Raw genomic sequence first — 12,151 nt, 5'->3', positions numbered from 1 at the left:
CCCTCTTACCCATGCATATCATTTAGGCTTGAAAAGTACCTTCTGTCGAAATCCTTCAATTAAAACCCCAGTTCCAGTGTAGCAGAGTATTATATAAATGGGGTCTGCTGTTCCAGCCAGCTACATGGAAACAACACCCTTTTGCAAAGGAAAAGTGGTGCATTTCAGAGCCATCTCCTTTTTCTGGGAGCCTGCAGTTCAAAAACAGCCTCCAGCAACTAACTTAACGGTGCACAAGTGACTTCTTGCCCAGCCCTTCGGCAGAACCAATGTCTGTAATAGTGCAGTTAGTTCTTTCTCTTTCCTTGGCCAATTGCAGCCACCTCTCCTTCCAGCAATTTCTGCAGGCAAAAAATTCATTCTGCAATCCCCAGGGCGGATTTAGGGGAGGGTTCAGTCACACTGGGCGCTAAGCCTTGGGGTGCAGCAACTATTACTTTGAATGCAGCAAGAGAGGTGGGGTGAGGTGGTGGGGAGCCCCAAATTTTGGCATTGCACAAGGCACCCCTGAAACTCGAGACCAGAAGGTCTGCCCCTGCTGCAAATCTCCTTTCGGTTTTAAGAGCAGGCCTCTGTTGTCTTGTACTCCAGTTCCCAGGATTCTTGCAGCCTTGCCAGCGTTAGTTTTGCCCTTCTCCTATCCTGGTGATAAAAAACAACAACTTGAAGGAAACTCCTATCACATGACTAGACTTCTGGAAGGTTCAGTTCAACGCAGCCACTTTAGGAGGTGACATCTCAGAGCCCAGGGCTGAGACAAGGCCTTGGCTGAGGAGCTAGGCCTAAGCAAGCTGAACCAAGGTAGGCCGAGAAGCCTGAGGCCTTGCGACAAACAGCAGGCCTGTCGGAAACGGTGGCGGCATTAAGCCTGCAACTGATGGCCGTGGCACAGAAAGCGCTGTAATTAATCCATGAGCCCCTTACCACAGGCAATAATTTTGCAGGTTTGGAGCAGCCAGTAGCCTTCATGAATTTTTATTTGTGCTATCACAGTAAACAGAAGCCAGATCTTTAGCAGGGACACTAACTGCATTGCTGGCACATAACTATGATTTTTTTTCAGGGGGGAGCTCCTGTTACACTTTTTGTGGAGAGAGAGAGAATGGGGAGACTAAATTTACAGTTGGGGAAAGGGAACTAACCTAACTGTTGGCGGGGAGGGACATCCTTCCCCCCATTCTTTTTCAAGGCAAAAAAATCACGGCTGTGCAAATTTTTGTGGGCTCCCCTTGATGAAGCTTTGAAATGAATCATATACAGAGGTTAATGAGATGGAGAGCATATTCACAGGCTTGTTACTGTCGTGGGCTACTTAAAAAAAAAAAAATTGGGAGTAGGTGAACGCTTCAATTTCATGTTGCATTTAGTTGCAAAGAGGTGGGTTCTGGCTGAAGAGGAAACGCCAGCTTGCTTTACTTGTGTTTGGATGCCACGCTAATAAAAACAAAAAACAGGGTTTTGCTTGATGAGAACAAGAGACAGCAGGCCTTGAGTTTGCGAACTTTCCCTCCCTTCTTGGATGCAGCTGTGAGGAGGAATTTGTAAACATCCGGCTTTGCTTAGCCAGATGATGTTATATCATAGGGACCAACAAATGGGATAAGTGTGGTTTGTTTGAAAAATGCCCACTGCACATGGCAAGTGTCATTTTCTCCTCACTTAACAACTCCTTCTTGCATGCATGCATGCTCCCCAACCACAGTGCTTCTTTCAGCATAACATGCTGCATATGTATCACCTAAAAACAGCATATGGGCAGTGCTGGATTTACGTTTAAGCTAAACAAGCTATAGCTTAGGGCCCCACTCTCTTGGGGGCCTCAAAAAAAATTAAAGAGAAAAAAACCTGGATGTACATTTCCAAAATATAAGATAAGATCAACAATTACTTTGATAAAATACATATTTTGTTATGTGCAAATGGCTTTAGATACCTATTAGGTCCATAAATTACCATATAACATATATTCAACACCAAAAACAGTGACAATTTGTTGTTGACAAAGGACAGCTCGTCATATAAAGGGCCCCATTACCTTCAGTAGCTTAGAGCCTCATCAAACCTAAATCCGGTCCTGCGTATGGGTAGCACCCAACAAATGCATCCCTTCAGCAAAAGCATTTATGCTCCCACAATGAACTTTCCTTCCTCTTTTCTCCCTGTGCTTGCCCCTCATCTGCTCCGAAGGGTTGGGGGAACTTTTAGAATACATTTAGCGGATGCATGCATGGGAGATTTCTGCAGAACTCTCTTAGTGTTGATGGGACATGTTAGTTGGATACCACATGCCTCAATGTGTTTGTTTTTAACTCATATACAAAATAGGTCTGATTAATCAAATCAATAAATTTCATATGATTATTCAATTATGATTTTATTTAATCTAGTCCTACCACATTTTCCTTACCCAGTTTTTGTAATTATTTTTTTTTAAAAAAAATATTTATTCAAACTTTAGTCCTGCCTTTCCCCCCTCACCCCATTTGTTCTTTATTTTAGAAAATCATTTGGTCTACTTTCCCCCCCAGAAGTATAAGTCTGAGAGAGAATGAGAGCATCCTATCCACCAGTCAATAAAGAAGAAACAAGGAGTGTGAGTCAAGTAATCGATGAGTATTCTCTTTGTATTGCTATAGTACTACGGAAATAGCAAAGAGTCTTGCGGGAATTCTGAAGCCTTATAAATTCATTAAGGCATGAGCTTTCAGAGACTACAGTCCACAATGGCTTATGCCATAGTAAATTTGTAAGGAGCCACAAGATGCTTCCCCCCTGCCCTGCTGCAACTGTCCAACATGGTTAAATGTTGTTACCTTTTTAAATAATGTATAATAAATGTTTTTAAACCTTCTCAATATAAAAAAGAATGATAGAACATACAGTGGTGCCTCGCAAGACGAAATTAATTCGTTCCGTGAGTCTCTTCGTCTAGCAGTTTTTTCGTCTTGCGAAGCAACCCTATTAGCGGATTAGCCTTATTAGCGGTTTAGCGGCTATTAGCGGCTATTAAAGGCTTAAGGGATTAGCGGATTAGCTGCTAAAAGGCTATTAGCGGTTTAGCGGCTTAGAAAAAGGGGGTGGGGAGCGAAAAAAAATCTCAAGGCTCGCAAGACATTTTTGTCTTGCGAAGCAAGCCCATAGGGAAATTCGTCCTGCGAAGCGCATAGAAAAACGGAAAACCCTTTCATCTAGCGGGTTTTCCGTCTTGCGAGGCATTCGTCTTGCGGGGTACCACTGTAATTTGGCATGCACTGTTTGAATTACAATTATGGTCTGCAAAGTAGACATTCAAATAAAATGTGAATTCACCCAAAATAAAATTGCAGTTTGGTTTTGTTTGTAGAATTCTAACTATACTGTGTAACAAAAAAAAAAAAATCTATCAAAGGCTTTTTTCTTGCAGTGCTTTTTAGCAGTTGTACAATTTGTTGAGCAGAACAAAGTTTTAAAATTGCCATTGATTACTGTACCCTTCTTCTAGATCAGGGTTTCGCAAACTTGAGTCTCCAGCTGGTTTTGGACCATAACTCTCATCATCCTTAGCTAGCAGGACCAGTGGTCAGGGATGATGGGTGTTAACTTATTTAGACTTTGCAACAACTTGCTGCCAACATAGTAGTAATAGTGTTGCAGCCTTGTATTCCAATTTATATTATTATTTCCACAGCAGAGTTCCCGACCCTTATCCTTGTCTGGTCATGTTGGCTTTGATAGTTTACCAGATCAGTTGGTTAATAAATATATGCAACAGGGGTTCTGCTTCAACATTCTCTGCATTGGTAAGTAAAATAGCTGCTAGCAGTGAGTTGTTTTATTTTAAAACTCATTACTATTGAAAAATCTGAAGGAGAGGAAAGTGACAAAGGTGTTGCCCTTTTCCATTGGGATTGTACTACTTCAGATAAACAGAATTACTTAAGTGGGGTTAAGTTTTCCCTAAGCCCCAAAAAGTTTGCAGCAAAAATAGCATTAGAATAAATATTATATGCATCCTTTGAGGAAATCCCATGGCATAATGATCAGATACTGCTATCAAGGAATAAAAAAGAGACAATGGCCTCTCTGAACTAATTCCTTAGTTACAGTAAATGCCATTTTGCATTCCACCCCCCACCCCCTGGGGAATGTGAAAAAAATCAATTACCCTCATTGTGTTATGGTGAAATTTGTGTGGCGTGTATGTACATTTTTTATCTGTCTTTAATTGTAGGGGAGACTGGAATTGGGAAATCAACTTTGATTCATAGTTTGTTTAATAACAGTTTTGATTACCGTGTGTCAACACACTTTCAGCCAAATGTACGACTTAAAGCTGAGACGTATGAGCTCCGGGAAAGCAATGTTCGATTGAAATTGACCATAATAGAGACAGTTGGATTTGGTGATCAGATAAACAAAGAAGATAGGTTAGTATCTCCTCACTTGAATAATGTCATATTAATTTGCCACGTGACATGCCATCTAGGATCTGACATTTGCGTCGTGTAGTGGTATTGATAGGCGTATTGATTTCATTTTATTTAAATTTATTGACATAGTTAACACACCTGCCCATAACCAGAGTTATTTAGAGAAATGAGGTAAACATTTCCAGATTTATGACTTATCAGCAAGACTTTCACTTTATGTGTGCTGATCTGGAAAACAATTTCAGTTATCACTAAGTTGACAGAATATTTTAGAAAAGCACTCCAATTCTGATGACATTGTCTAGGACCCAAATACCTACTTCATTCTTACCCAAAGGCTTATGTGTGCCCACTGCAACTTTGACTTTCTCCCCGACTGAGCAGCTGGAAGAAGTCTGCTGCCTGTCACATAGGAACAGCTGTTTGAAGAAAAACAAAGTGCCTTTAGGCTAGATGAGCAGTTATTTGGATTTGGGCCATTTTCTTAGGATGAATTGGTGCGATCCAGTGATTCTGTTTATTTTATTTTAATTTTGTCGGTTGTATTTTGTTACTTTTATTTGCTTTAAATTGTATTTTTATGTCTTGTGAATTTTATTCACACTTTTGTGCATTGCCCTGGAATCTTTTGAGGGAGGGTGGTGAAGAAATACCTTAAATAAATAAATAAAGTTAATGGAATGAAGGTCCTGTGGTGTGTGGAACTGAAGCGCCATTGAAACAGTTATGGCCAAGGGCACTTGAAAGCAATTGGTTTGTGCTGGATTGTCAGCCATTCACAAATCTGCTCACCATTTCCCATCTGGTGAAGCCCTTTCCCCTCTGGCCAGCGTGACAAGCCGTCCCCACCAACTCAAGCTATGTGCTCCTGTATCCTCACTCTCATTTAACCTGTTCCCAGCACCATCTTTCCCCCCTTCCCAGCACTTCTTTGTGCTAAGAACTGGTTGTGTGTGAACACAACTACATTCTTCCAGTGCAACCCCTTCTCTTCCACCCTGAGCTGAATATAATGGGGTTGTGTGGTGCTGCATATTGGGCAACAATGGCAGCTTCCCTACCCATCGTTGTCTAGTGTTGAGTGTCCATTTCCACAGGTCAGGAAAGCTGGAACTTGGAGCTAGGCTGAGTTCTGGGGTTCAGCAGTGAAGAAGCTCAGACAAGCAACCTACCCTGATGCTGAAGTCTCAAGCTGTTTCTGACTCTCAGACTATGATCCAAGCAGTTGTTTCTGTGTTCTTCCCACTCCTCCCAAGTAGCCCTCGTGCAGCTAGCTGAGTACTTAGGCAACGGCTCTGATGTTCTTCCCTGGCTTATTGTCTCCTCTGTTCTTGTGGCCCTGGGGGAGATGAGGGGAGGTGTGAGAGCTGGGCAGCTGGGGTCAGGACTGTAATGGACAGGCTTTGGGTCTGCCTCCTGGTGACCCAGCAACCAGTGAGAGCTGGTGAAACCGGCAGCCAATCAGGAATGTGTGTGGAATTCAAGTGAGATGCTGACAGTTTAAGAGTCATATAAGGACTTTTCTGTCTAGGTGGGCAGATGGCGTCTCTGACTATCTGAGTGGGCTCAGATAGTGATTATCTGTCAGCAGGGACAGTCTGAATTGGTTTTCAGAGATTTGGATTTTACTCTCAGTGGGAGAGGGACTAACTATCAGTGTGAGCCTGGCATCTGTGCTTGACCAATGGGAGAGCTAGACAGCTTTGACAATGATGCTTGCTAAAAGCAATTCAAAGGTATATAAGCCACTCAAAGTTGGCCCATTTGTCTTCCCTTCAGAACTAGTTAGAAAACATACTTTGCTTCATTGCAATTGATATTGACTACCTTTACCCTTTTCTTTTCTGTATTAGGAACTTTATAATAAATTATTCCTTATAAACTATTTCTGGTGTTTTCTGATAAATTGTCCAACTGACTGGCAAAAACCTTACAAAACTAGAATCTGCTTGATCGTTGAAAGAGCTGCAATCAGATATCCCAATTTGCTTAATGTCATATCTCCAGAGAGGTGACCCTAAATTAAAATCCTTTAAGACTCCCTGTCTGAAACTTGAGAGAGCCGCTGCCAGCCAGTGCAGGCAGTAGTGAGCTAGATGGACCCATGGGTCTTACTCAGTATGTGAGGCAACTTCCTATGCTCCAGGTCAGGGTAAAGCTTGAACCCTAACACTGAGAAACTGGAGAGAGAGGAGGTAGAGGCAACTGCTTGTTTCTAACTTTAAGCAATGAGAAGAGAAGAATGGGCTGTTACAGCAGTCACAGAGCTGGGAGGACAGATGGGGGGGGGGGGAGGCAAGGAGGAAGCAGCATGGAGTCCCCTCTAAGCTCAGGAAGAAGTTAGGGGGTCATTTATGTGATGCTGTGTTTTAAAGGTGCTTTGCAAAACACCGAACTGTATGGAAGATCACTTGCCCTTTTGATCTTCTTCCTCTTTTTCACACCTGTCAGTGCTAGGCAGTGCTCAGTGCATGCTGCCCACCACACAACATATCCCACTCCTCCAGTTAGTATGGGCTGGAAAGGACGGGGATGCATTGGTGAGTGAGCACTGCTTAGTGCGGAGAGGTGATGTTGATGGTTTAGATTCACAAGCATCCTGGAGAGGAGCTTGGAAGAGCAGTGCAACATCGCCCTTCTCAGATTGGAGCTTGGCAGGGAGATAATGGGATAACAGCTGATGGCACTGAGCTTCAGAGGTGCTTGCCTCCAAAGTTTTGTGTGAGGTCAGTAAAACACCCAGTTATTTTTCGGCAGGGTTGAGGCAACTCCCGATTTGGTTACCAAGGCCAGCCAAAATGTATGGACTTCTGTGGATGTGCCCTTGTTTTGGTTTAGGATGATAATATTCAGGTCAAGAGGCTTTGTCTTTTTATGAGCATATACTTTAGAGAATAATTTCCTAAGATTTCCTAAGAATTTCGCTGAATTTATACTAATGTCACTGCTGTTTTACTGTTCCTTGGCAATTTGTGTTTATTAGTATATTAGAGTTAAACTCAACCTTTGTCCTCTTAGATCAAATATTTTCCCCCTTCTCTGCAGCTATCAGCCAATAGTGGATTATGTAGATGCACAGTTTGAAGCCTACCTCCAGGAAGAGCTGAAAATTAATCGTTCCTTGTATAATTACCGTGATACTCGTATCCATGTGTGCCTCTACTTTATTTCACCCACAGGGCATTCCCTTAAAACTCTTGATTTAGTAACCATGAAAAATCTTTCTAGGAAGGTAAGATATTAAAACCAGAATTCATTCAACTTCAGTATTTTATGTCGTGGTTTGATAAGGCTCTAACTTGTGCTAGATATTCCCTGCTAATTAAAATAAATGCTCACCATGCTTTTAAGATCTTACAACGTTAAGTAAAACAAGCACTACTCAGAAGGTGAGAAAAATCATTTTAAATTTAAGTACAGAGTCTTTTGCAGATACTTAAATAATAAATCACAGTGGTTCAGCCGACTATTTAAATTTTTGACTTTTATAAAGCAGCAACGTCAGTAAGTAAGTTAAAACGCTAGTACAGTTATATAGGCAGAATTAGCTTCTTATTCATTTGCCAGTCGTCACTTTAGTCTTGTCTGGTACCTATCTTCCAATAGTTCTAGCTGAGGATGTAAACCAGAGGTGGGGCCCTCCAGCCAGAGGACCACATTCCCTTGTCAATAGTTTTCCAGGAGCCACATGGCAAGAGTAAAGGATGTGACTTTTAGAAGACTGTTTTCCAACCACATAAATTTAAAGGTCTCTACATATCTCTCTATCCAGGCAAGCAAGAGGCATAACCAGGCTCCAGATACAACTTCCGTAAAGGGTATGATGCTGGAAGGGGCTGAGGCTATGAACCTATGCCTAAGCTGTACCTTTCTTTGAGGTGTACCTCAAATTATTTCCAGGATTTTAAGGCAACCTGGGTTTAGGTAAAGGTAAAGGGACTCCTGACCATTAGGTCCAGTCGTGGCCGACTCTAGGGTTGTGGCGCTCATCTCGCTTTATTGGCCGAGGGAGCCAGCATACAGCTTCCGGGTCATGTGGCCAGCATGACTAAGCTGCTTCTGGCGAACCAGAGCAGCGCACGGAAACGCCGTTTACCTTCCTGCCAGAGCGGTACCTATTTATCTACTTGCACTTTGTGCTTTCGAACTGCTAGGTTGGCAGGAGCAGGGACCAAGCAACAGAAGCTCACCCTATTGCGGGGATTTGCACTGCCGACCTTCTGATCGGCAAGCCCTAGGCTCTGTGGTTTAACCCAAAGCACCACCCGCATCCCTAACCTGGGTTTAAATGGAGTTTAAAGCAGTAGTTCATTTTATAAACATGTGATTTGACGATGTTGGCCCCGAACTAGGTTGCTCTCAGTCTTACGCTTTCCCCTCCACCACACAATCACCTCTACCTCATAATTCCACCCAACTCTTCCACTTGCATTTCCATTTGACTATAGGTGGGTAAACTTTAATGCACAGGTGCAGGTCATTTTTCAGCTGAGGGCCGTTTTCCCTTCTAGGCAGCTTTCTGAGGGCCACTTAGCAATGATGGATGGGGCCAGAGGCAAAAGGGGATAGAGGAGCAACAGATTTTATCTTTGTAAAGTAGGTTAGTTTCCGCACACACTTGCACACCCCTCTGTCCTCCATCCAGATAATAAAGAAGCATTATATTGAAAGAGGTTCCCCAACCTTACTTTAAGGGCAAAAGATTGGTTGCCTTAAAAATCCCAATCAGGTATTTTTAATCTGTGGAAGACTTAAATCTGACCTTGTTTTTAGCTTGTAACTGAGTCAAGGGAAGACATATAGAAATGAGTATAGAGTACAAAAACCTTATACTCCAAGCAGCAATATAAACATTCTCTCCTATACCTTTAGCCACATGGCAGGCAGACAGGAAAGCTAGTTCTCTGCATGATTCATACCATATCGAGGGTTTTCACTTGCTTACATTTGCCAATAGTTCTTCAGAAGCTCTAAAATGCTGTCAGCTCACAAGGGACATGTTTGGTTTGTAAACGAGGAAGGCAAAAGAAAAGGCACATCCAGAAACAAGAAACGTATTTCACAGTAGCTAGCAGTACGTTTTGTTGAAGTACAAAAAGGCTACAATTGCTTGCAAGGGAATCGTTGTGGAAATCAATGCCTTTTTGTTAGGTACAGTGGTACCTCGCAAGACGAATGCCTCGGAAGACGAAAACTTTTCGTTTTCTGAGTTGCTTCGCAAGACAGATTTCCCTATGGGCTTGCTTCGCAAGACGAAACGTCTTGCGCCTTTTTTTTAAAACCGCCAATGCATTCCTATGGGAAACCGTCAATACACAGTGGTGCTTCGCAAGACGAAAAAACTCGCAGAACGAAAAAACTCGCAGAACGAATTTCGTCTTGCGAGGCACCACTGTAATTCATTATACATAAAACATTATACAAAAAGCAATACATCGATGCCCTAGTAAAACAAAAAAACAAAAACACACTTTGTGATAACTGTTTTTGATGATCATGTTTTATTCTGGTAAAGTTTTCGCAGTATTTCTGGTAAAATGGAAAACTGAGCTATACGGATAAATAGAAACTGCAAGTTTATTATTATTATTATTACTATTATTATTTTAGCAAGTTCATGGTACTGAAGAGCTATTTTGCTACTCTGTTTAAAAAGCACCTTGCTTTTTCAGTGACATGGTAATTTGTGTTTAAAAAGTTCAGATTACTTGCAGATTTGGCTTTTATGAATACAATACTTCTTATTTCTTTAATAGGTGAACATTATTCCCCTTATAGCCAAAGCTGATACAATTTCTAAAACTGAACTACAGCAGTTTAAGGTCAACATCATGAGTGAACTGGTCAGTAGTAGACTCCAGATATATCAGTTCCCAACAGATGACGAGAGCATTGCTAACATTAATGCTAACATGAATGTAAGTACTTCACTACAAGTATTAGAATGTAAGTATTTTAATGGGATTTCACCTTATTTTTGACAGGTGTGATGGTCTTTCATGTAATTAGGCTACATGTTATATATATTGCATTTTTCATTTATTTATTCTTAGTGTTGACAGCAATACAAATTTATTTACTCTCTGTTTTGCAGGCACACTTGCCATTTGCAGTAGTGGGCAGTTTGGAAGAGGTAAAAGTTGGAGACAAAACAGTAAAAGCTCGCCAGTATCCTTGGGGCGTAGTGGAAGGTAAAGAAGAGTTTGAACTCTCACTTTTTACAGAATTAGTTTCCTAAGATAGTCAGCAGTGATAGTAACATTGCATGGTTAATTGTCTGCTTCTCAACTGATAAAGTTCACATTTTGCAGCATCTTTATAGAACTGCTTTCTTCTTTTTGAAGCCTCCTGAATGAGCACAACATCTTTTTGTCATATTTGTGAACCAGGCAATATTCTAGGCTTTGTGATTTAAACTAGTGATCTGTAGCAGTACCATGAGTCTACTGTTTCTTTCTCACAGGCACATTCTGCATCACGTTATCAACACAATAATATTGCATTAGTGATGGATTTAGACAGGACATATATCAACCAGTCTGCTTTATTAGTTGCACAGTGATACTTCCCCAATATTATTGTATTGTTGCCATCTGGAGGGGCACTTTTGCACTGTACATCAACAAAAGTGAAACAGCACACAGAACATTTGTGATCTAAAAAGGCACAAGATTTCAGCAGGAAATTATGGGATGCACGCTTACCAGCCACAAAGCAAAAAGGCAGCTTGTCAGCAGTCTGGATTGCCCACAGCAGCCGGAGCTTGCTAGGATTAGTTTAAGGAGAGCTGTTGCCTCAGAATTATGCTGAAGCCTTCTGAGACATTGTAAAGGCTGGCCCGAACCCTCTTATTAGCCCTACCCACTCTGAGCAACTGATCCTTCTTTTAAAGGACCATTCTGCAAATAATGGCGTTTATGGTGTGGAAGTGGTGAGGGATGAATTGGAGGGGTGTTGTCTGAGCTGGAGAAGTCCAGTGAGGGCATATAATCTGTCTTGGATGGTGAGGAATTGGGGAGGGGGTGGTACCTCTTCTGCCTTCCAGTACCTCCCATCTGCCTCTGAGCTGGCAGATGCATTTGGAAGGGGAATTTCCTGATCCCATCTTTGCAACTGCTACCCATCAGAAAGCATCTCCTTGTGGTTCAGGGGACCCTTGCAAAATGTATGAGATGGATAGGAAAGACTCCCTCTGCTCAATACGCCCCCTGCAACTCCCCCCCCCCCGCAACCCCAGCGTGAAAGGGCTTTTGGGGGTGTTTCCTGCATCCCATGGTAAATTCCAATAGGATAGAGGTGATATCTTGTTTCATTTCATTAGTGGAGAATGAGAACCACTGCGATTTCGTGAAGCTCCGGGAAATGATGATTTGCACAAATATGGAAGACTTGATAGAACAAACTTGTTCTGTTCATTATGAACTGTACCGGCAGTATAAACTGGAAGAGATGGGCTTCCGAGACACTGATCAAATCAGGTAAGAGAGCGAGCCTTTCCTATGTTTTTAATAGTTAAACCAGTTCCCAACATGGCTTTTGTAATTACTTCTCTGAAGGTATCTTGAATCTTAAGTGTGTAATTAAAACTGTTTGCACACCCCCTAGCCAATTTATGGGGATGCATGGGGGGAGGAGGGGGAGGAAAATGTGCTATTGCACAGACTTCTGCTAGTGGGGCCCCTTTGTTGAATCTGACCCCATAGCTTTAGCTCCAAGTAGCATGGCAACAGCACGATCGGGAG

The 12,151-nt window shown here is 42.1% G+C and overlaps 1 protein-coding gene across 12 annotated transcripts in view; it reads left to right on the top strand.

Annotated features, from left to right (window-relative positions):
- Positions 1-12,151, top strand: part of SEPTIN10 (septin 10) — a 52,956-nt gene that overhangs the window by 32,241 nt on the left and 8,564 nt on the right. Inside the window, exons 1-8 of one of the 12 annotated variants that reach the window (XM_083437937.1) lie at positions 316-801; positions 2,500-2,593; positions 3,668-3,779; positions 4,211-4,406; positions 7,455-7,641; positions 10,166-10,327; positions 10,504-10,600; positions 11,731-11,887. The exons of 2 other annotated variants lie outside the window; for them this stretch is intronic. In XM_083437937.1, coding sequence (XP_083294063.1) covers positions 2,549-2,593; positions 3,668-3,779; positions 4,211-4,406; positions 7,455-7,641; positions 10,166-10,327; positions 10,504-10,600; positions 11,731-11,887 — 956 coding nt within the window. In that variant the 5' untranslated portion in view covers positions 316-801; positions 2,500-2,548. 9 more of the 12 variants (XM_083437941.1, XM_083437943.1, XM_083437940.1 and 6 more) reach the window with 9 other exon arrangements.

This window comes from Podarcis tiliguerta, assembly GCF_965153285.1.
Source record: "Podarcis tiliguerta genome assembly, chromosome: 4".
Classification (NCBI taxonomy): Eukaryota; Metazoa; Chordata; class Lepidosauria; order Squamata; family Lacertidae; genus Podarcis; species Podarcis tiliguerta.
This window is presented reverse-complemented; position numbering and strand designations above follow the sequence as displayed.